General features: G+C 35.3%; 1 protein-coding gene across 1 annotated transcript in view; it reads right to left on the bottom strand.

The window, feature by feature from the left end:
- Positions 1 to 681: 681 nt before the first annotated feature.
- Positions 682 to 26,190, bottom strand: part of ZNF804A (zinc finger protein 804A) — a 312,169-nt gene continuing 286,660 nt past the window's right edge. The window contains exons 3-4 of the mRNA XM_060015620.1: positions 7,000 to 7,130; positions 682 to 4,683 (exon numbers count right to left, since the gene is read on the bottom strand). Coding sequence (XP_059871603.1) covers positions 1,446 to 4,683; positions 7,000 to 7,130 — 3,369 coding nt within the window. The 3' untranslated portion in view covers positions 682 to 1,445. The remainder of the gene's footprint in view (positions 4,684 to 6,999; positions 7,131 to 26,190) is intronic.

A 26,190-nucleotide genomic window follows, 5' to 3' on the forward strand; every position in this document is an offset into this window, starting at 1 on the left:
TTTTGCTTGGATTCATTGCTAGGCTACCATAATCCATTATCATTTGCACATGGTGAGTTGAATCCTCTCCACCAGGCATGCAGACTTTGTCTTAACCAGTGGCATGGACTGAGGCAGGTACACATTAGAAACTCTTGTGGGAAGTGTGATGTTCCCTAGTTTTCTATTAAATAATTATATTCTTTAGTACACATAGAAGCAGCACTTGAGTGAACAAGAATGCAGTGGTCATTAAAAATATAGCAGAATCTGGAAGGGTGATATGGATGGAGACTTTCTAATTGTTCCTGCATGATTTGGAAATATGATAGAAACATGACTACCAGAAAGATTTGCAGAAGGAACAGTTATTTATTCACTCTCTTTCCCACTTCCAGATTCTCAATTAAGAGTATATCCAGATTGTATTTATGCCATTCTTCCCAAGATGTTATATAATGGTTAGTGATTAATTAAACCTATTCCTTAATCCATGCCAACATTCTTATATATGTATATTCTCCGCAACAATTGAAAATAAACACAATACATTTGATAATTTTGACATACAAAAATGTTATAAGAACTTATATTGGTTACTTGCTATTTCTTACCTACTAGTACTGTTTAATAGTTCCCGGAACGACACTAAATACTTTGCACGTTTTGTAGTTATTCGCCCCCCCCCCCCCCACTGCACCAAATGCTAACATTACTTTAACAAGAATTTCCATGGTTTATTATCTAGAGGGCCAAGTGTTCATGAAACATAGTAAACTTTGAGTATAAGCAACATTATGACAAACAGAAAAGCAAACGGACTTAAACTTATTCTGAAAGATAGTATTACAGTTTAAGTATTGACAGAGCGCCAAAGATATTTTGCTGATCCTCTGAGGTTCAGAGATGCCAATAAACAGAAGAAACAATATAAATTCAAAATCTATTGTTACTATACAGTCTCAAAATAGTGAAAACCAACTAAAAACAAGGGTTTGATTTACTTAAATATTTAACAAAAATTTATTGCAAGAGAGATTTTTTCACTGAATTTACAGTTTCAAGGAACATGGTACAAAACATAGTGCCATCAGCTTTGTCTAAACATTAAATAGGTGCAAATACACAAAGGTTAAAAAAAAACAAAGAGCATACTTTACAACATAAATTACAGTACTATAAATATATTTTATATACATTATACATACTCTTAAGACATCATTTTAATATACAGCATATATTATATTGATTTTCAAACTATTCAGTGCCTTACTAATATTATATATCAGAAACTTAAGAATTTATTTGCATCATTACACTTACAGTAAATGATTTCATATCAATGAGGCCATATTTTGCCTAGTTTATTTCCACCATTTAAATAGGCAATTATCCACTTAGATGAGCATTAACATGTAGAGCAATAGTTTTCACATGAATATTTTCTTTCCCTTTCATAGTGATGACTAGAAGAGGGGCTGCAGCGGGATGACCGATGGGTGGGGGGACAGCAGTGAAGGAAAGAGTGCATGGGGTAAAGGTGAGAAAGCCAGATGGCTAGGATGAAGAACTGAAGCTGGAATGATTGGCATCTGAGGAGAAGCAACAAAAGTTGGCTGATTCCCAGGACAAAGCCTTGGTCCTACTTGTCCTACTGAGATCTGAGGTAACGATGTTCTGGTGAGAGCTGGGACTTGGGACAGAAACTGTTGGTGTGGTTGAAGCACTTTAAAGGTTCCTGCAGCTGCAGCTGCTGCTGCGGCTGCAGCAGCTGCTGCATGCTGCTGCAAAACAGTATGGTGGATAGCGGTTACAGAGGTAGAACACAAGGGCTGCTGCAAAGGCAAAGGCTGCAGAGGTGTGCTAGGGGGTGGGAGGGCAGCTGGAGGAAAAGTGAATTTGACCTTGTTGGCCAGCATGCTCGGCGGAATGATGTGCTGGTAGACTTCACATGGTAGATTTTTGAACTTGTCATGGTTTTCTATTGGAATCAATAATGCTTGTTCTGGTAAAGCTAACGGAGCCAGGATCTGCTCCGTTGTTACAAAGGTATGGCCACTGACATGTGCTTCTTTGAATGGTAATGGTGGTTGTGCATTAAGGATTCCTGAATTAAAACACAGCCACTCAGTTGATGCCTCATTCATCTTTCCTTGTGGAAGGGCCTCAGCCAGTTCATAATGACAAAGGTATGATTTAGGTTGTGACTGTCTAAAGTTCCTTTCAATACTAGGCATCTTGAAAGGAATTTGCTTCTCATTAATATTTGTATTTTCACTTCTTTCTTTGTGTTCAAGCAAGGTACTGTCCATTTCTTCTTTTGTTGGGGCACTAGCTATGTAGACTGAAGTGGTGGGTTCATTGGAAATCTCTGACAGTTCACCAGAAGTGGTCTCCATTACGACCTGTTCAGTTTCACCATTGGTTTCAGAAGGAAGGGGATTGTTAGCGGGCAAAGACAGTTTATTTTCTACTTGGTCCATTTGTTCTGAGTTCCTTTTGACATTTGCAGTTTCTTGTGGTTTTATTTCCTCTTTTCTGTCTTCACTTATTATTTCATCTGGGTGATGTAAGAAAGAATTACCTTTCCTGGGATAATCTGTCTTCTCTTTGAGTTCCAAAGCTTCAAAACTGGTGTGGAATCTACTTTTTCTCCTCCATTTCCTTTTAGGTTTACAAGGAGCAGAAGCATGGGGTGGCCTCAAAAATTCTTCTGGTAGATAATTCTGTTGATCTAAACTTTCATCTGAAGAATAAGAATATGAATGTTGTCTACGTTTTTGATGGCATCTTTCTGATTCATTAATGAGAGAATTATAACCTCTTTTAACTGCCTGGTTCTGACTCATGCATTTCATTTCATTTTGAAGAACTAGGCATCTGTGATCTTGACTACAGCTGGACGTTTTGGCTTTCCAACTACAGTAAGTTCTGGAGTATGTTAAATTATGTTTCACAGAATGTATCATTGTTGAATTGGATTGTCCATTTAAAACAACTGAGCTCTTTTTACAGTGGTTTTTAGAACTGATAATATTCTTATTGTATTCAGTGTTCTGGGTTTTACACAATTCTTCATTTTCACTTAAGTATATGGATGCTGATTTGGGCCTTTTATTAGGTAATTGCTGTGAGTCTAATAATTGCTCTGTAGCTAAATACTGTTTTTCTGAAATTGTTTCCAGTAGATTTTTCCTAGTTTTATCAGTGTAACTATTTTCTCTTTCCATTTTGAAATACGTTTCTGATTCTTTGGTTTTCTTTCCATAATTATGGTGACATAACTTTCTTCTTTTTTTCTTTCTTCCACTTTTATGGAACCAGAGTTCGTTAGTATCTTTCAATCTTATTTTGTTGTATTTGCCACCAAGAACATCCTGTTTTATCTGATTTTTAGTAAAAGTATATTTTTTTGTTTTTCTGATCCTACAGGAAATATTTTTATACCTCTGACTCATACTCTCATTTTTTCCAGAATCACAGCTATTGGAGAGCGTATCATCAGCAAAAAGAGGAGTGACTTGGGTATATCCATTTCTGCTACCTCCAATTTCATGATCAGTAAGTCCTGTCACAGATGCGTCCTTGCAATCTAAAACTGGTCTCTTGCAAATGTCTTCTCTCTTCTGATGAGAAGAAAGATCATTTAAGGGCAGCTTATTTTTATCTAGATTGTTGTTTAATTTAGTGGACTTGAAGTCAAAACAGAGAGGATTACAGCTATAGGAAACTGATGGTTGAGTAGTTGTGTAAATCAGCATTTCTGATGGCCACTGAAGAACTGTGGATCCATCTTTGTTAAGTACGGGTACAAATGGCTCACATGGTCTTTTATATAAATCCATTTTTTTATGTAGGGTTATATTATCCTCTTCAGAATTTAAAGGGGCCAACATGTCAGGGCTGTGATTTTTATATTCAGCTTCAGTCGTGGATGCATCATTGTCCTTAACTCTTTCTTCTATGGTAGCTTGCAAAGACAAACAGTCATTAGCCATATCAAGAACTATGGATTTATTTCCTAGCAAGTCAGAAGTGTTACCACTTACAGGTATGTCTTCATTAATAATAACATCTTCCAGTGGAATTTGATCTGCTAAAGGGACTGAATTTTGACAATTATCTGCATCAGATGATGAAGGGAGTTGAAACTGGCAAAATGGAGGTAATAGTAATGTATCTTTTTCACTAGAAACTTCTTTCATCTCTTGAGTTTGAGCAGTTTCTTTGTCAGTGCACCTTCCTTCTGGTGGATGCAAAGAATTAGCTTTCTCCTCAGAACTCAAAAGCACATCTGTTGGTGAAGAGAGTTGAAGATGACAAGCACTGGGGACAAATCTACTTTTTCTGCTAAATCCTTTTTCCACAGAGGCATCATCATTGTATTCAGAGAAGGCTGCAGCTGAGGACTCCAGCTTCACGGATGCTTTCTTTGGAAATGCAAAAGAAAAGCCAATTTTGTGTCTGTGAATCCCCTGGGCTTGATCTCCAAGTTGGCTCTTTTTGGCGGTATAACTTTTCACGCTTTCTGGATCTGTAGCAACAGTGGTAACACCTTTAGCATTCTCTTGGCTATGAATCAAAGTACATTTGAAATCTTCCTGGTTATTAACTGAATCCACAACAACTCTTTGGGAAATTTCATTACAATTTTCTCTCACAGTAACAGTTGTTGACTTGAACATAGGACCACTTCCAGGAGCACTACAAAAAGAAACAAAAGTGTGTTTTCATAAAGGACACTTGAGGAAAAATACTCAAACACTTACAACTTAGAAATGTCAGCATAAGATTTTTTTCAGGTTTTAAAATCTTTGTAAGATAATTACTTTCATGTAGTGCAATTGCCTTCCATAGAACTACAGTTTAATTTAGTTATTGGATATTGTTTGGGATAACTTGGAGATGATGTCTTGAAGTTACTTTTATAGCTATTAACAGCAACGGTCAAAGACATTTCTATGCTCTCAGCCAGTGTTTCCAGACCAAGAATTTTTTTACCCCCATGGCCTCTTCAGTGACATTTTAGAATACGGAACTCTCTAAAATAAAATTACTTTTAATTCACAAATACTCAACACCATTGATCCTATATGGAGAATATGAAGGAAGTTAAAGAAAAACTCTCAGTCATGATGTAAGCAGGGCTGGGAATTCAGTTCAACAATTCAATTCAACCAGTGTTCACTGAGCATCTACCACAGGCCAGGTGATATGCTCAATGAGAGCTCTGAGTCTTTTGGAATGGCTGTTCTTAATATTTAAAAATTATCCTGAAGTTATCCATTATATCATTATATAGAGTAAATATAGGAAAAAACTATACTTACGATGTGGTTTCCATTTATTTGGAATTACAGTATACCATAAATAGTGAGCTCTTATTAAAAGAATGATACTGTCCAGCACATAAACAAAGAACTACCTAAGTATCATCTTTACCCGAAAAGAATTATGCTATGCAGAATTTTCCATGCTTTTCTAAAAAGTTAGTTTCTCAGAAGTTATAAATTGTCCAAATTTTTTTAATCGAATAATTTCTTCAATATCTAACACAGTGGACTGTTTTATTACCTTGTTTGGTATTAAGAAGCAACACTACTTAATTTACACCTCATTAGAGGCACCAGATTACTGGGAAAATCATGTGTCTGGGGAGCAGTGTAATGTGAAATATTTATGTATGCTAAGAAAAGTAATTTAGATAAGAAGTTTTGCTTCTTTTGTACATATCTTATTATCAGCTCTACTTCTCTTAATATATTAGACTTTACATTTACAAATGAATTAAATTACACAGGTCCGAGATAATATGAAATGTAAACTTGCACTTATATAATTTTTCATTTTTTACTACACAGAATAAAACTATCTGGTTGGTATAATTCAACAGAGGTTATGTTTGATATTAACAGTTCACTATAGGATTCAAGATATATTTGAATTTTATTTTGACTTTTCTAAAGCTGACATCTCAAACAATGTTTTGTTTGGTTTTTTTTGTGGGTTTTTTTTTGTTTTGTTTTGTTTTTGTTTTTTTGTGGTACGCGGGCCTCTCACTGTTGTGGCCTCTCCCGTTGCGGAGCACACCGGACGCGCAGGCTCAGCGGCCATGGCTCACGGGCGCAGCCGCTCCGCGGCATGTCGGATCCTCCCGGACCGGGGCACGAACTCGTGTCCCCTGCATCGGCAGGCGGACTCCCAACCACTGCGCCACCAGGGAAGCCCTCAAACAATGTTTTGATATGTCAATATCCCCTAACATTATTCTGTATAAAATAAATTTGGCATAAAATAGCTTTGTTTTAAACAATAATCAGAGAGGCCTATTTAATGAGGGGGGGGTACCCTAAGGGTGGCTGTCTTTTCATAACATTGCCCTGGCCTGAATTTTTAAGTTCTGATTTATAACCTTATAGCTGCTCTCTGTTAGAAGCAGGTCAAAGTGTAAGAGTTGTAAAGTTTTAATAGTCCAGTTAGAGTTCATTCACAGTGAAACTAATTTCAACCTACCTCTGACATGCATAGGGCCTTCCTGACCTTTATATATTAAGAATACATATGGAGCAAGGAACCTCTCTTTTTCACTCCATATGTGTTCTAAAGATCATTGCAAATAAAAGTTCTCCAAATTTTCAATGAAAAAATAAGTTCCTCCTAAAACTCCATTTATAACAAAGTCTACGAGGTGGTGCTTCGGTCTCTTCTTCAATCAAATGCTTTGAATTTCACCAAGAAATAGAATAGCATTCAACTAAGATAGCTTAAAGAGAAGAATAATGTAAAATTAACTTTTTTACAAACTAAAATTATAGTAATTTGGCTTTTTATTGAAATGTGCATTAAACAGGTGTTTGCATAAAACTCAAATTCAATTTACTGTTTACTGCCCACAGAAAGCCATGAAAATGTGAGCATCTTATTCTGGGTACAGAAATAGATAGATTTGTGCCCTTTATTCAGTTCCTTTTTTGTTGTTGTCATGTTTTAAGAAAACTTAACATTTTACTGTAGACTCACCATACAGTTTCCTTTCTTAGCTCGGCCAGCTTGTGCAGGCGTTGGAGTGCCTTTTCCTGTTTTCTTTCATCTTTCCTGGATTTAGATGCTACATTTCGAGCAAATTCCCTTTGTTTTAGTTCTTTGAGTCTCTATTAAAAAATATAAAAGTAATTAACAGTATTTAGGTCTATGGCAATGTCAAAGTTACTATTGTTGTTGTTGGAATTTTCCAGTACATCATCTTTGATCTCATCTAAGGAAAACACAGCATTTGTGACCATCCACTGCTAAGAAAATATTTTCTTGCACTTTTGGCTTGTAAAAAATGCCAAAACATGTTATTACACTGTATCAAAAGATACACCTATACCCTGGTAAATTGGAAAGGAAAAATTTCTTCTTTACTTATTATTTCCTGCCAAGTTTCTCTGCCTAATTTAGACGAAGTGTTGGAGTCTTATAAACCCCTAATTTTTAAATAAATTCAATTAAGCTTGTGTATTTCAGTTATATATAATAAATTCCATCATATTTTGATGTGCTCTATATTAGAAAGGTGTCTGATCCTTTTCATATTTTTTAAGAGTAAATGTCTTATGTTAATCCATAAGGCAAATACCCTCTACTAATGTGATTTAAAATAATCCCTCCCCTCAAATACCAGGCATATTTCCCAAGTAATTCAAGATCTGGGAAGAAAATTAAGTGTCTTTGTGTAAATTCTTTTTATATTGAGCATATGTTTCTTCTGTATCAAAGGAGCTCAGTTTGGGGGCTGAAGGCCAGCAAAAGAACATGTCAACTTGAATAGAATTGATAAATAGCCATGTATGTAGCATGATTTAAGATACCCCAAAGTGGTCCCATGCCCCAAATATTTTCACTATAGTCTTTCACAGAGACAGTATATAGTCATTAAAAATGATTAAAGTACTATTTGCTTCTCATGGAGCTCATGTTGTTATGCAATCGTGATACATCAGTCTTAGAATAGGGCTTTACGAGAATAAAACATATACTAATCACATTTTTATGAAGTGGTTGAACAAAATCTTAATAAATGCCTTATGTATATACACTGATGTATGCCAGGGTCTTAGAACAATGCCTGATCTATAAAAGACCTACTCAGTAAATATTTGTTGATTTACGTAGAATCACTTAGATCCTCCAAATTAAGTATTTTCCTACTTCAAAAATAGTTATGCTAGGGAATTCCCTGGTGGTCCAGTGGTTAGGACTCTATGCTTTCACTGCCAAGGGCTCGGGTTCAATATCTGGTCAGGGAACTAAGATCCCACAAGCTGTGCAGTGCGACCAAAAAAAAAAGTCATGCTAATGAAATAATATTAGATTCTTGGTCAACCTAGATTGTGTCTGCTCAATTTCTCCTACATAGAACCATAACTTAAACTTCAAATAATCTCTAATACTTTAATTAATGGGATTTATATAAGGTATATATACATATATATGCCTATATATGTATGAGATTACTCTAGAATATTTATTTTAACATAGCACAAAGATATTTTGAGATCATTTACATTGACATATTTGTGAAGGAGTTTATTTAGAGTTGAATTTAAATAAAAGATAACCCACGTCATAAATAGCTAAATTGTACTAGTATTTCATAGAAAGTAAAATTTTGACATATATCATTGCATCATAACAAATGTAGCTACAATTTTATAATACATATTAAATTATTTGTTATTAAAAATATGTAGAATTAGAGATACTATGGCAAGAAAATTTTAATTCTAGATTTTAAATATTCATAGTCTTGGTCATCTGTATTTCCTAAAATCTTGAAGTCATATCAAGACTCATTCAACAATTTATTGATCACCAGCAATGGTCATTCTGGTAAATGGCTGGGATAGTTTTCAAAGAGTAAAGAAAATGTTTTTACTTTTATCTGGTGTGTGTCTCTGTGTCTGTGACTATATGTGTGGGCAAGTGTGTGTGAGTGTATGTTTATATGCATTTTACAGAAATAGGGAGAAAAGACACTCAGGAAGAGATAATGGCAATCAGTGGTTGAGGTATTCTTATTGTGCCATACGAGGACAGAACAGGGGTGCCCCAACAATCCCCAGGCAGGCTACCTGGGGAAAGTCACATCTGATCTGGGTCTTAAAGGATATAAAAGAGCATGAAGAAGAAGGGTTGGATGTTGGAAGTGAGAGGATATTTGGGGGAAAAGAAAACCCTTTTGTATAAACATAGAAATAAAAGCATGCATACTCTAAAAGAAAAATACACGATGTAAAGAAGGATGGCTAGAGCAGAGTGTATTTGTGGAAGTAAGGAGAATTGATGAATTATGGGGTCCAACCAAATCATGGGGAACCCTGTCTATCATATGACTAAATGTGACTGTAGGAAACATTGAAGGAGTTAAACAATGCAGTGCCACAGTAGGACTTTTATTTTATTAAGATTCTTTTGGCATCAGTATGCATGAAACTTTGCCATAGAACAAGATTAAAGACAAAGCAACCAATAAATAGAATATCACAATGAACCAGGTAAGAAACAATAAAAGCCTTTTCTAAGGGAGTTGCAGTGGAGAGGAAAAGTAAAATTAGTGATTTATTGGATGCGCATAATTGAGTGACCTAAAGGATATGCATTACCTTTACTGAGAAATACCACCTGCCACTGTAAGAAACAGATATTCAATCAAGAGAGGGTTTGGGTTAGGAGGAGGATGCTAACAGAGGATTTGAAAGAAAGTAGAAGATTAGTTCTCTAAAATAAACATTTAAACGAATCAAAGTGCCAAGTAAAATAAAGCAAGAAAGTTGCAATACCAATAAAGTAACTAACATTCAAAGATTTTTTAAAAATTCTATTTATAAATAGTGATATTTTAAGAAGCAGACATAATTTTTTTTCCTACTAGATTCTTTGGGTAACTGGAGACAACAATCAAGAAAGAGAGACTTGACTATTTTTAATAAAATTTTTAGAATAAATGTTAATTTCTATTATATAAATATGCATATATATGCAAGTTAAAAGTACAGTGCTTCTAACAAAAAGCTAAGCTTTTCTAAAGCAAGTATATGAAACGCCAAGAATTTCACTATTTACTGTTTCAAATTAACCATTATGATTTGACCTAATCCATTTCCACTGACATAATAGTTAAAAAGCAAGGAGTCTGTCAATTATCAAATGCCAGTAGTGTTGTATTATCTGTGATATAACCGGGTGATTGATATGGCTGGAATCGGCCCCTAAATGATGATTTAGGGAACTGTGTACATTTATTTATTTTTTTTTAATTTTATTGGAGTATAGTCAACTTACAATGTTGTGTTAGTTTCAGGTATACAGCAAAGTGAAGAATGCAAATGTTGCTTTAGTCTTGTAGAGGTTGTCAAGGAGCACCAAACTACATTCAAGTGTTCCTATTGATCTCAATCTCCCTCTATGTACACATAATTTTCTTATCTCAGTGACAGACTTCCGGATACCAAGGTAAATAAACTTGACTAACATTTAGGGACTATTTAGTTGCAGAGGTTATAAGCCTGGTCAAATACTCTGGTCAGTTTTAGGATAACATTTATCAGTCTTTATATACTTTCTTGCATTTTTCTGCAGAAAGATAAAGTCCTACATCATATTTTATATCAAGTAGAGTAATTTTGAAAGGCAAAAAATAGAAACCAAGTAAATTCTTTTGAGAATGCCAAATGGAAAGAAAACTTAAGTTCCACACAAATGAATATACAAGATAATACCTGTGAGGTTTATGGAAATATCAATGCTATTTCAAAAGCTTCCTCAACAATTTACTGAGAATCACTCAAAAGAAATTCTTAGTGATAAATGTCAAGATAAGAATGACAGTCAGCAAGAATTAGAAAATTAAAAGTATGTTAAAAGGAAATTGTATGGCCTAGCTACTGCATTACAAAACAAATTATAATGTATGCTCACATATAATTCAATGTACACTTTGAAAATATGCAATAAGGAATGAAAAAACAAAGAATCAATATTATTTGGTTATGATACCATTTCAGAGGGTCTACTCTACTTTCCCACTGATTTACTTCTCTTAGTCTATAGAGAAACAGAATGTCACAAGGGCAACACAGGTCATTAATCCTCAGATATGGTCTCAGGAAAACCCATTGAGTTGGATGGTTGGGAAAGTTATAATGATCCTAGCCTCAGGTTAATGGTGGTGTTAAGACAGTGGCAAAGGTTTATTCAATGTGAGAAAGAGAGATAGAGAAAAAGAGAGAGAGAGAGAAAGATACCATTTAAATAACACATCAGTTTGTGTTTAAACATTTAGGTAAATTACATTGTTTTACAATTGCAAACAAAACTTTTATGAACATTCTTATATCTATATAGTGTACACCTGCCTAGTCTAATTACACCCAAAAGGCAGGTTCCTACAAGAAAAACTGCTAGAATAAAAGATAAACATGCACTTTTTTGATGTTTTCCGAACTGCTATTCATAGCTTTATACCATAATTTCACTCTTCGCAACAGTATATTGGGAATATACACAATATTGGGTAGCATTCCTACTAAATTTGTTTAATTGGCAGTCAATACGTGATATATCATTAATGTTTTGCCTATAATTCATTTGTTTACTAGGAAGCAGAAATATTTTTACATATATATTGGCCCCCTGTATTTCTTCATTTAGAATTAATATTGTTCCTGAAAATTTATTAAGCAATATTATATACATTACTTTGACTCTGAAAATAAGCATGTGAGCAAACAGGTCTAGCATTATCGTCCATACTGAAGTTAAGCAAGTTTTAGACTTGTTCAGAGTTGCGTACAAGTGGTAGAACCGGACTGGAATCAGGATTTCCAGGAACACTTCCTGTGACTTATCTCCTATATTTACTCTTGTATATGTTATTCAAGCTTTCTAACTCTTTAGGACAGGCTTATTGGGATGTGATACAGATTTTCATTTGTCTTTCAGCCAGTACTCCTTGAGTGTCCATTACTTGTCAGCTGTTATTCTAAGCACAGTTGATATATCTGTGACAAAGGAGGAAAAATCTCTGTTTCATGAAATTTTCACCATAGTTGAGAGAAATGGACATTAAAACATGTAAATAAGTTGTATAGTATAGTAGATAGTGAAAAGTGCTGTGGATGAAATGAACTTAAGCTGAGGGTGCAGGAAGTAAGGGGAGGGATAGCAATTTCAAATAGAGTGATTAGGTAAGTTTTTCTATTAGGCTTATTTTCTATTTCTGTTTAACAAATTACCATAAACTTAGCAGCTTTCAACAGCACACATTATTATCTCACAGTTTCTGTAAGTCAGTATGCCTGTTCTTTGCTCAGTCAAGGTGTTAGCCAGGATGTTTTCTCATCTGGAGGCTTGTCTTGGAAAAAATCATCTCACAAGCTCCCTAAGGTTGTTGGTAGAGTTTATTTCCTTCTGGTTGTAGGATTGAGAGCTGCAGCTTCCTACTGATTGTCAGCCAGGACTACTCTCTGAGTGCCCAATCTGCCAGCAACAGAAATCAACACTGAGCCCCCAGTATGACACCATTCCCAGGTGTGATCAGCCATTGCCTGGTGGCAGGTTGATTATGATGGACAGCTTCCTTGAAAAAAAAAAAAAAAAAGGCAGTGTTTTGTTCTTCCTGCAATAGACCTTTACTCTGGATGTGAACTTAACTTCCTTTCATGCAACACTTCTATCAAAACTACAATCTATGGACTTACCCAATGCCATTTCTACCATCATGATACTCCACATTTATGATCATTGTTCTGATCAAGGAACTCACTTCACAGCAAAAAAATAAAAATGTGGAAATGGGCCCATTCTCATGGAATTCACTGGTCTTACCATGTTCTCCATCGTCCTGAAGTAGCTGGTTTGATAGAATGGTAGAATGACCTTTGGAAGACTCAGTTATATCTTCAACTAGGTGGCAATACCTAGCAGGGCTGGAGCAATGTTCTCTAGGAGGCTGTATATGCTCTGAATTAGTGTCCAGTATATGATGCTATTTTTCTCATAACCAGGATTGAAGGGTTCAAACATACAGGGGTGGAAATTGAGGTGGCACCACTCAGTATTACCCCTAGTGGTCCACTAGCAAAATTTTTGCTTTCTGTACCCACAACCGTATGCTTTTCTGAACTAGAAGTCTTAGTTCCAAATTGCAGAACAATTCCACCAGGAGACACATCAAGTATTCCACTGAGTCAGAAGTTATATCTGCTACCTTGCTGCTTTGGGCTTCTTGTGCCACTGTATCAACAGGCAATGAAGGGAGGTACTGTGCTAGATGAGATAATTGATTCTGATTACCAAGGAAACAATGAACTGGTAGCCACAGTGGAGGTAAGGAAGATTATGTCTGGAATACAGGAGATCCCTTTGGTGTCTCTTAGAGTTATCATGCCCTGTGATTAAAGTCGATGGAAACACTACACCCAATTCAAGCAGTATTACTAATGGCCCAGACCCCTCAGGAATGAAGGTTTGAGTCACTCCATCATGGAAAGAACCATGACCAGATAAGGTGCTTGCTGAGGGCAAAGGGAATGAGTAGCGGAATAAAGCAGTTATAAATACCAACTATGACCATGACTAGTTATAGAAATGAGAACTGTAATTGTCATGGGTATTTCTTCCTCATTTAATTATGAAAAAAAATATATATATATTTTCTTTCATCTCTTATTCTCTTATCATATACGATGTGTTGAATTTACATCATAGTATTTAAGTGACAGGATATCAAGGAGAAGAGTAAACATCACTTAACAACTTTGTATCCTTTTCTAGGGAGCAAGTCAGTGCATTTTCAATTGTATACAGGATAGTTGTATCATGTTAGGAAGCATATTGCCTGTTGTCTTTTTCTGGAGATCGAGTATAGTTTAAGGAGATATCTATGCATGGCAAACTGATAAGAGACAGACTTATAATGGTCAACTGTATGTGTCAACTTGCCTAGGCCACAATACCCAGATATTTGGTCAAACACCAGACTACATGTCACTGTAAAGGAATTTTTTAGATGAGACTAATATTTAAATCAGTAGATTTTAGATGCTAATCTCATCTAAGATCATTTTTAGATGAGACTAACATTAAATCAGATGAGTAAGCAGGTTTACTCCTTAAATCCTAGTAAAGCAGATTACTCTCCATAATGTGGGTGGGCCTCATTCAATCTGTTGAAGGCCTTAACAGATGAGACAAGTCCCCCAGGAAAAAAGAATTATACCTCCAGACAGCCTTTGGACTTGAGACTGCAACATCAACTCTTTCTTGGGTTTCCAAACTGGCAGTCTGCCCTGCAGATTTTGGACTTGTCAGCTCCTACAATGTGTGAGCCAATTCTTGAAAACAAGTCAACAGACAGAGCGATAGACAGATTGATAGACAGATAAATAGATAAATAAATATTCTATTATCTCTGTTTCTCTGGAGAACTCTGATTAATACAGGTTTTCACCAGAAGATGGGTATCTGGTTATGATGTTTGTGGTGAACAATGCAAATTGCCTTCACATTATCAATTACATCCTTCTAATTCGTTAGTAGAATTCCAGTTTGGGGGGAGGTGGGGCGGGCAGAAAGATATTCAATTAAAATGATAAAAATTTCAGCCTCCCTGTAATAAGAGTGGATATGTGATACAGGCCTCACTAATTGAATTGTAAGCAGGTGCTTCTGAGGAGGATATGTCTACAAAAAAATAAGCCTCATTAAAGAAAAATTCTTTATGTTTTTTTAACCATGTTTTTCATTTCTTACCCATGTGTAATTGGGAGTCTTAGGTGGGAAGCAACCATCTTTCAATCGTAAGGTTGTCAGCTTGGCAGAGAAGGCCTAGATGCTAAAGATAGCAGAGCAAAAAATGAAAAGATCCCCATTCCCAATAGCATCATTGAATTACTGCATTATTCTAGGACTGATTACCTATGTAGTTTGGAAAAAAATAAATAAAAGTCAACTTTATCTGAGTTTACTTTTATTTGCTGCTGAATGTAATCTTGGCTTATATACCTACTTACTAGATGCGTGACTGGATAATTAATATCAAATTCTTAGACCTTTCCTCAGATGAAGATGCTGATGATGTATAAAGTCCCTTCTAGTTTTTGCATCCTAAGATTGATGCTTTCAATGTCATCTTTTAAGATGGAGTTAGTTTTTACTAAATAAAATATGTATTTAGAACATTAATAATAATTACCTTCTTAAATGTTTTCTCTACTACAAGTAAATCCATTACTCCTTTGAATTGGTCCAATACTTCTGTTCCTATTTTCATATATCTTAGTAAGTTAATATGTTACTCACTATTACTGTTTCCACAGGCTAAAAATTTCCTTTAAATTCCCAATAGTTGTTTCTATCAAGAATTGCTTTCAGTGATTTTTGAAAAATCTAAGTATGCTTTCTATCTTACATAGAGCAATACCTTCAAAGAATTACAACTAAATCACCATCTCTATTTCTTGAATCAATTTAACTCTCTTGGAAGACAATATGCACTGGGTTCTATTAGAATGTTAGCAAATATATTTCTTCAGGGAAGGTTGTTATTCAAGTGAATGGTATCACACTTCAATGTGTAATTTCCTTCTAGTCATTATTTAATCAATGGCTTTATGCTGAGTGAATCTGTGGAAGATTCTTTTTTAAATTTCTTTTCCCATTACTATCATGAATGTGTATCATTTGGACTTTTCTCTTGGCAGCTTTAAAAGCATCTAATCTCTTAATGGCATATCAGATCTGAACAATATCTTTCCCCAAGGCCTCTCATTCTTTAGATTCCATTAACTCAAGTTTCTCTTTGTGGACAAAAATCTCATTCTAGTTCTAATATAAAAGTCTTTGCAATCTGTATGTGTTATGTCTAAAACTGATTTTCCAACCATTCAGTTCATTTTCTTAAGTGCTGGATGAGAAGTGTCTCATGCATTTTAAGTGCTCATGAATGCTTCTCAAATTGAATTGGCACAGGATGGCAGTGATTAACTTCCTCATACAATAGGAAGCTTTGAAAGTTTGCTAACAAAAATCTCACTAAGATCTTTGGTATACAGGGAAAGCAATGGAAACTTGAGTCTAAGAAATATTGACACTTTTATTTTAAAAAATATACAAACAACTTGAGTGGCCTAAAGTGAAGAATAGTTAAGAATTATGGTTCAATTTTATAAGAAAATACTATGCAGCTACTACCAATAATGCTAAGAGTTTAAAATATTAGGAATATTGTTGTATTATAATGCTAGTTTTAAAAATAGCATGCTAATAACTTTAGAATATAATTAAATGTATCTGCATCTATAGAAATAGACTAAAAATGCTAGAAAATACACAAATGTCAATGAATATTTCTCTTCGTAAGGTAAAAATCAGAAGAATTATACTTTCGTTTTCCATTATATGGTATTTTGCCATTTTTTTCTCACTAGCATGTTTTACTTTGAGAAGAGATTTTTAAATTTCAATTTGAAATATAAAAATTAGATATATTTTAAAACTGAAACAAAAATTACCATTGTATGGCTCTTCCTATCACACATTCATATTTATGGCCTAATAAATAACTAGACTGTTCCAAATACTTCCAAGCTCTCTAAACATAGAGAGTAAATCCTTATAGCCAATACAAAAGGATAAAATAAATCTGGTGAATTTTTTCACACATGATCTTTAACGACATGGAATGATTGTGGGTTGGTTAATATTTTAATCATCTTTTTGGCATAAGTATAGTGGGAAAATAATATATAGGGACAATAGTAGTCAAAGTCTATGAGAAATATAATATCACATTATATAGAAATAGATATATTCTTTTTCTCTCTCAAAATTATCTTTATATATGTAATTATGAATGATTTATCATGTATATGTAATGAAATAATGAGTAATGGGTTAGCAAACATCTTCTCTATAGAGTAATTTAAACTTGGTGTAACTTACAGCTGTTTCTTAGGCATGTAATAAAGATGGAATATTAGTTGTGTTATTAGGCAATTTTGCTTATGATTGAAAATAACTCCTCTTTTGCAAACTGCATTTGGGTTGGGAAGAGTGTGAAGGATTTATTAATACTTGGTGGGAAGCCCTAACTGGTGATTTCCTTGAGTGCAAACTAGGTTTGTCCCTTGCCAGGACCATAGAAGTTATACCCACAGAACATTTTGCAAGATATAATTGCTCCTATTTGTGAGATAAGACAAACTTCTAAGCCACAGTGGCTCCCACATCCATCCATGTGATCTCGTCTCTTGGCAACTAAATTGTAACTTGAAATGCCAAGGGAAAGAGCCCCTGAACTGCTGTGGGAACGTAAGAACTCCTGCTGGAGAGAAAAAAACCTGGTGTGTGATGCTGGCCGATAACTTTCTAAGTGAATTCTAATGTTGAATAATCATTCAGAGATGCACATGTGTCAGGAAGGGCCAAGTCAAGGTATGCTGTGTCCTCTAGGCACTGAGACCAGAGCTGGGCATGGTGATGATGCAGACCTTCATCCTGGAGGCTGCTGGAATTCTGCTTCACACCTTGAGAACATGGAGATCTTGACACAGGCAGCCAAGAGCCAGAAGAGCAAACATAAATGTGATATTTGAGCATTTGGGATGAAATCAGCTTGGGGAGTCTGAAGGAGAGGGATCTATGAAACCAGAAATGAGCACTGGCCACAATTAGATCATCAGAAGAAACATTACAGGAATGTGATGTTGGGAATCTAAAGTTACATGGCTACATGAAGATATCAAATGTTTAGAAACTATTATTGTGTGATGTCAGTGAAAATGACAGAGTAGAGAGTTCCAAGAACCTGACCCTCCATAGAAACAAAAAAATAAGTAAAAATTATCAGAATCAACTTGTCAAAACTCCGGAAAATAACCAACCGTTTATAGCAACCAAGCAATTGCTGAATCAAGGTAAAGATGACTTAAACACAGTAGGAGAGCTTTGTGGCACTTTAATTCACCCTTGTCTTTCCTACCTAACTGGGGAAAAAACAAACTGTCAATCAAGAATACTATAACTGGCAAAACTATATTTCAGAAACAAAGAGTAAAATTAAGATATTACCAAATAAACAGAAGCTAAAGGAGTTGTTGCCAGTAGACTTGTCTTATAAGAAATGCTAAAGGGAGCCCTTCAGGCTAAAATTAAAGGACTCTTGAGAGTAACCTGAAGCCATACAAAGAAATAAAGTACACTGGTAAAGGTAACTCCATAGGTAAATATAAAAGTCAGTATTACTGTATTTTACTTTGTAGCTCCTCTTTTACCCCTATGTGATTTAAAATGTAAATGTATCATTATAAATCTATGCATTGTGCATACAATGTACAAAAATGTAATTTATAACAATAACTACATGAAGGGTAAGGCACAAAGGTATATCAGGGCAGAGTTTTCAATACAACAAAAGCTAAGTTTGCAAAAGAATGTCAGACACCCAACACTAATAAAAATTAGTTCAATATGGATCAAAAACTAAATAGAAAAGCTAAATCTACAAAACTCTGAAGGGAATCATAGGGCTAAATCTTCACAACCACAGATTTGGCAATGGTTTTTGCATATGACACCAAAAGCATGAGCAACAAAAGAAAAAAAATAGATAAATGGGAATTCATTAAAATTAAATAATTGTGTGCATCAGAGTAAGTGAAAAGATAACCTACAGTATAGGATAAAATATCTGCAAATAAAATATCTTATAAGGGTCAAGTATCCAATTATATGTGGAATCTAAAAATACAACAAACTAGTGAATATAACAAAAAAGAAGACTAATAGATATAGAGAACAAATTAGTGGTTACCAGTGGGGAGCAGTGGAGGGGCGATATAGGGTACGGGGAATGGAAGGCACAAACTATTGGGTGTAAGATAGGCTCAAAGATGTATTGTACAACACATATAGCCAATATTTTGTAATAACTGTAAAATTTCAACAACAAAATTTTTAAAATGGACAAAATGTTTGAACAGACATTTCTCCAAAGAAGATATACAAATGGCAAACAAGGACAAGAAAGTATGCTTAGTACAATGAGATGTCATTTCATACTTACTAGGATGGTTAATTTTTTTAAAGGAAAATAACATATGTTGGCAAGGATATGGAGAACTTGGAACTCATGTTAATTGCTGTTGGCAATGTAAAATGGACAGCTGTTATTGAACATAGTTTGGCAGATGCTCAAAAATTAAACATATAACTACCATATAACCTAGCAATTCCATTCCTAGGTATATACCCAAAGTATTTGAAAACAAATATTCAAACAAATACTTGTACACAAATGAACATAGAAGCACTATTTGCAATAGCCCAAAGATGAAAACAATCCAAGTGTCCATCAATAATAAATGGACAATTTATGGTATATCCATACAATGGAATATTATTCAGCCATGAAAAGGAATGTGCAACATAGATGTACTTCAAAAATATTATGCTAAGTGAAATAAGCCAGACATAAAAGGTCACATATTGTATGATTCCATTTATATGAAATATTTAGAATAGCAAAATCAGTAGATATAGAAAGCAGAGTGGCTTGGGGTTCGTGTAGGGAGAAATGGGGAGTGACTCTATAAAGGGTATGGGGTCTCTTTCTGGGTGATGAAAATGTTGTGGAGCTAGATAGAGATGGTAGTTTCATAACATTGTGAATGTATTAAATGCCACTGAATGACACACTTTACTATGGTGAATTTTATGTTATGTGAGTTTCACCTTAAAAAGTAAAATATGCATTGATTTTTCTCATATTTTCTAATATAATCAGCATTTTATCCAAGATTTTCTTTAATTAGTTAAAACAAAATGAGTTAGTTTTGAGACCCTCAAGCAAAATTGCCAGTTGGGAGAATGTAGAAGTATGAGGGGCAAAAGATGTGAGAAAGTAATAATAGACATAAAATAAAAATGGTTTTGGCTTACACATTTAGTTGAATCTGATCTATTTAAAATCATTGACATTAAAACTACTACATTGTTTTCTTTCTCTCTTTTTAATAAATAAGTATTGTGCATTCCAAAGAATTGCTTTTTACTGGCCTATGGCCAGTGTAATTTAAAATGCCTATAATAGTATGTAACCTAATAACTATAGATATTTCTTAGTGGTTTTCAGAAGACTCCTAAGAGCTACAGACATATTTTAGGGACTTTCTTTCCTGCCACTTTGTCCTCAGGAATATGTGGGATATCTCCAGGAGGCTAGATTTTCAGTATTTTTGTGTATTACTATCCCGAATAAAACTGGAATTGAAGGTATATCCAGAAAATTTCCCAAATTCTACACTCCATGGTAGTATGTTGACATTAGTTTCCACTAAAAACTTATGTCATTAAAATTAAACCTATAGGAAGACAGTGTTTATAATGGACAAATTATGAATTTGGGAACACTTCAAGAGATGAAATTTGACTCCACCATTTGCTGTCCGTGTGACCTTTAGTGATCCTTCCCCCATTTGTAAAATGGGGAAGAAAACAATGATTTAAAGCACATATACTTCCTTCTACTCAGTAAATATTGGTTTCTTTCTCTTCCTTATTCTAACCCAAAAGTTAAAAGGTAGAAGCTTATGTATTGTATACACATCCCACTTGAGAGGGAATTCACTGACTCAGAGGCTACTTTATCTTGTAAGCCTAGACAAAAAAAACTCTTTTTCAAAAATGCTAATTAATCAAGAGGCATAATTGTGTAAAGAAATAAATATCAGAAACATTTTGATTTAAGCCAGTTTAATGTGTAAATAAATATGTTTTATTAATAAATACGATGCATTTCACTTGTGTAACATACAGATACTAAATAATTTCTGAGGGCTGGAAGACATTTTAGAATGCACTTTATACCTTATATTTTAGAAAATCAACATCATATTTCATTTGTCAATTTGATTCTTATATATATTTTTGCAGCAATGATCCATACAGGTAGATTCTAAGAAATTAAAAATAAAATTATTTTTAAAATGCATATAATATTTTCTGTTGCCTATCCGTATAAATCATTATAAATAAATAAATGCTCTCAGTAACTACCTATAAAGCATTTAATTTTTCATCTTAATTTAGCTGGTAGTTTTGCTACATTTTCTTAATGAAACCATCTGGGATTGAGCCAGTATTACTTCACTGATGTTTTCTGTTGAAAACAGACTTGTGGTGATAGAACAGTATTTAATTGTTCACAGATGAGTTCTAAAAATCTCTAATTAAAAGATAGCAGTTTATATTTTAATCAGTTTGAGCATTTTCCAAAGGAATTATCATATAAAATTTTCAAATTATAGAATTATAAGTATGAAAAAAAACGGTGATGACATTTCACCTCCAAAAACTAAAATTAGCTGTAAACTTGCTCAGTTATAGAACAAAGGCAAGTGATGTTTTTTACCTTTATTTTTATGACTCCGATGTTAATCTGACCTCTTTTATTGGGTATCTATTTAAAAATATTCACTTTAGGGACTTCCCTGGCAGTCTAGTGGTTAAGACCTCGCCTTCCAATGCAGGGGGTGAGGGTTCAATCCCTGGTTGGGGAGCTAAGATCCCACATGCCTCGCGGCCAAAAAACCAAAACGTGAAACAGAAGCAGTATTGTAGCAAATTCAATAAAGACTTTAAAAATGGTCCACATCAAAAAAATATTTAAAAAAAAATATTCACTTTAAATTCAAACAAAAGAGTGGCAATTTGCATTCTGTTTGTAACCCAATTTTGTGCCATGATGGAAAAACTGTGAAGAGCTGTTTATTAGAAACATGAATTATACTAGGTAAACAAAGTTCATTCAATAAAGTAAATTTTCTATAGTTTTCTACTAAGTTTCTCTTTAATTATAACACGTGAAACTGCTTAAATTTAGTGATTTTAGTAAAGAACAGTCTTTCTAAAGTCTGCTAATCTTAATACTAGATAAAACCTATTGATATAACTCTCTTAGAGTTCTAAGCAAAGGTATATGTGATAGAAAGAAAACTGGTTCCCCTAAAGTGTTTATGTCTTAATCCCCAGAAGCTGCAAATATATTACCTTGCATGGCAAAGGGACTTTGCAAATGTCCTTAACCTAAGGACCCTGGCTGGGGAGATATGTTCCTGGATCAGCCAGGTAGGGCCAGATGTGATCACAAGCATCCTTATAAATTAAAGAGGGAGCAGGAGAGTCAGAGTCAGAGGAGATGTGATGACAGAAGCAGAGGTAACAGAGAGGGAGGGGGAGAGAGAGAGAGAGAGAAAGGGAGAAATTTAAAGATGCTATACTGTTGCTGACTTTGAAGATGAGGGAAGGGGTTATGAGCCAAAGAATGAAGGCAGCTTCTTAAAGCTGGAAAAGGCAAGAAAATTGATTCTCTCCCATAGCCTCCAGAAGAAACACAGCCCTGCTGACACCTTGCTTTCAGGACTCCTGACATTCAGAACTATAAGATAAATTTGTGTTGTTTTAAGCCACTAAATTTATAGTAATTTGTTACAGCAGCAATAGAAAATTAATACAGTACCTAAGAAATAATTATTTTCTAGCAGAAACTTACCATAACAGGGGAGTACAGGATGTTTTAGGAAAAGATTAGATTTAAGTTACAAGATAGATTGGGAGTACATGATTCATTACCAGTTATCTGTGTAACTTTATAAATCATATTATAAAAAAGTTTGTGTCCTCAGCTATTAAATATGAACTTCCTACCTTTTATAATTTTTTAGAAAATCAAAATAATAAACATGATAATGTTTTTCAAACTACAAAATGTTATATAATTATATGATATAATATTGCTGTTTTATTATTTAGATGACGAAACCTCTGATAATTTGAATCTGAAAGCCTAAACCTCTATCATCATTCATTTATTTTAGAGTCAACAATATGATATTTTCTATTAAAGTCTTTCATCTATTTGAAGGAGTGTTTAGCTTGTTACAGTGTTTGTCCCTGGAGGGTCACAATTTAACTTAACAATATAGTTTGCTTACTTCCTAAGCATAAGACACTATTGAAAGTGCTATGCAAGCAAAGTGTGGACAAAGGAATGCCTCCTGCTCTCAGCAATATAATATTTGGCAGAATAAAATATATCATATATGAGATACAAAATAATATTTTTTCAGAATAGGGAGATACCATGTTTCCCAAAAAGAATTTATGAAGAATTGTAAGTAAGCTTTGGATAATTGTCAAAAACAAAACAAAAAAACCCCAAAACAATGAACAAAAAACTTTACGATATAGAAGAAAGGATGTTACAGGTAGTTTTCAGTCAGAAACAAAGACATGAAGACACAGAAGAAATGTTTAGAGTTCATCATAACAAATGTAGAATGGTGAGAGAATGTACCAATATTAGTTTTCTATTTCTGCCTAAAAAATCACACAAACTAAGGGATTAAAATGATACACACTTTTTTGTTACGGATCCTTTGGTCAAAAGTCAGACACAGTGGCTGTGTTCTCTGCTCCGGGTAGATAAAGCTGAAATCAGGGTGTCAGTTAGAGTTGAGTTTTCATGCAGAGGCTATGGGGAAAAAATCTGCTTCCAAGTTAATTCTTTTTGTTGGCAAAATTCAGTTCCTTGTGGTTGTAGGACTGATATACCTGTTTCCTTGCTGGCTGTCACCCAGAGACCTCTGTGAGCTATTACAGGCTGCAGCATTCCTTGCCATAGAGCTCCCTACACTTTCAAAGCCCGTAACTGAGAACCTCTCACATGCCAAATTCCCCTTATTGTTTGCATCTATGACTTCTTCTTAGACAAGCCAAAGAAAACTGTTTTCAAAGGGCTTATGAGATTAGGTTCAGCCTAATGAGATCACCTTAAAGTCAACTAATTTGGGGTCCTAATTGCATCTGCAAAATTACTTCACAGTAGAACAGAGATTAAATCATGATTGAATAACAGGGAGAAGATGTGTGTGCATAAGGGGCCAGGAATCTTGAGGGTCATATAGAATCCTACCTATCACAGGAATAAAGAAATGATGATATTGAAAAGGAATGCCTTATTTTTAAGTACAGAAAGTCTTGAATATTATGTTAAAATGCTTGGATTCTATTTTATAATTATACAAAATTGGGGGCAACAAATATAGTATTTTATGAAGTTTTTAAAGAAAACCAGCGATTTCAAATAAGTTGAAAAATGTCTGATTCAGCAAATATTTTCTTTCCTTTTCTTTCCAGTGACCAAATAAGATTACAAAACATAATTAAGAAAAATAATAAATGCTCTCTAAACCAAGAAAATGAGACAGAAGTGGTCCTGAATGTTTGAAGAAATCTAGGCTATAAGGCCAATGAGATTGGATTGACAGGAAATACAGATAAGGAACATAGCAGCTCAGAACACTGAGGTAATTGTGGCGATTCCAAAGGGAAATCCTGAGAATCTGCAAGCTGGTGCAGAAATAGAAAAGTGATGAGTGGACCTTGATGTAATTATTAGACTAATTTAAAAACTGGACTCTGAATAGCTAGACCAGTGGGTTTCATCCAGCAAAATAAGGACGTCCTACTTCTGCAGTGAAAGAGGGGCCCATCTCCTCTAGTTAGACATTCACCATAAAATCACCCTGGATGGAAACATGCCTATAAGCATCCTTTGCCAATAAACACGAAGCCCAGAATCTGCACTCAGCTCTCTCTACTGATCATCCTAGTCCTTCCTGAGAAAAAAAGTAACACATTACCTATAAAGAAGTGAGACGGAAACTGACACTGAATGACAGAAAACCAAAAACCAAAAACCAAAAACCAAAAAAAAAAAAAAAGCCAGAATTTTATATACTCAGGCAAATGCTGAGAGGAAAAAAAAAAAATACTTTCAAACATGCCAGAGCAAAAAAAATCAGCAGCAGTTGAGTATTATCAAAAAGAATCAAAGAAAGCTCACAAGAAGTTAAAAGTAGCCCTTTGAGGCTTTCTACTTGTTATCACTCCTATAGGCAAGACGAGCATCACGCAAAATTAGCTCTGCCTCTGCTGGCTCATCTTTCATGATGCACAACTTGGCTCGCTTCCGCAGCTGGATGATCTCAGCCTCGGCCTCGGCCTCGGCCCGCGCGTCCCCGGCCACCGTCTCGCCTGCGCCCCGCCTGCGCCCCTACGTTCCTGCTCCTGCTCCGCCGGGGCGGGCCTCGAGGACCAGTCGAGCGCTGCCAGCAGCGGCAGCAGGCCCGGGTCCTGGCCGCGCGGCGCCCCTCGACACGGCTGCACGTCCGCCGCGGGCGTCCGGCCTCCCGCCGGCCCCGTCAACAAGCGCGCAGGGTGGGCCTGGCCCCGCCGCCCCGCCGCCCGCAGGAGACCAAGACCCAGGCCCACGCCGGGGAGCCAGTACATGGCCGCCCGCGTCCTCTGCGCCCTGTGGCCAGTAATTTTTAAATGGTTAAATTCGGTTATCTCTTGGGTCTGGGAATGAGATGAAGAGATAAGGACAGGATTTTTATATATAATTCTGGACCATTCTATATGCTGTAACTATTTGTACATATTCTATTAAACCTTTAAAACCTGTTTTACATTTAAAAAATCACTCACAAACTTAAATGGTCAGGAAAAACTATAGCTAGTGGTAGTCAACTCCTATGAAAATAGTTCCTAATGGCAGAATTCCTTCTTTGTATGGCTGGATAATATTCTATTGTATTGATATATATACTATATTTTCTTTGTCCATTCACTTGTCAATGGACCCTTAGGTTGTTTCCCTATCTTGGCTACTGTGAATAATGCTGCAGTGAACATGGAGTACAGATATCTCTGAAAGACTGATTTCATTTCCTTTGTATGTATACTCAGGAGTGGAATTGATGGGTCATATGGTAGTTCTATTTTTAGTTTTTGAGGGACCTCCATTTTGTTTTCCATAATGGCTGTACCAATTTACATTTCCACCAACAGTGTACAAGGGTTCCCTTCACTCTGCACCCTCTCCAACACTTGTCATCTCTCGTCTTTTTTTTTTTTTTTTTTGTGGTACGCAGGCCTCTCACTGTTGTGGCCTCTCCCGTTGCGGAGCACAGGCTCCGGACACGCAGGCTCAGCGGCCATGGCTCACGGGCCTAGCTGCTCCGCGGCATGTGGGATCTTCCCTGACCGGGGCACGAACCCGTGTCCCCTGCATCGGCAGGCGGACTCTCAACAACTGCACCACCA

This window comes from Delphinus delphis, chromosome 7 (assembly GCF_949987515.2).
Source record: "Delphinus delphis chromosome 7, mDelDel1.2, whole genome shotgun sequence".
Taxonomy (NCBI): domain Eukaryota; kingdom Metazoa; phylum Chordata; class Mammalia; order Artiodactyla; family Delphinidae; genus Delphinus; species Delphinus delphis.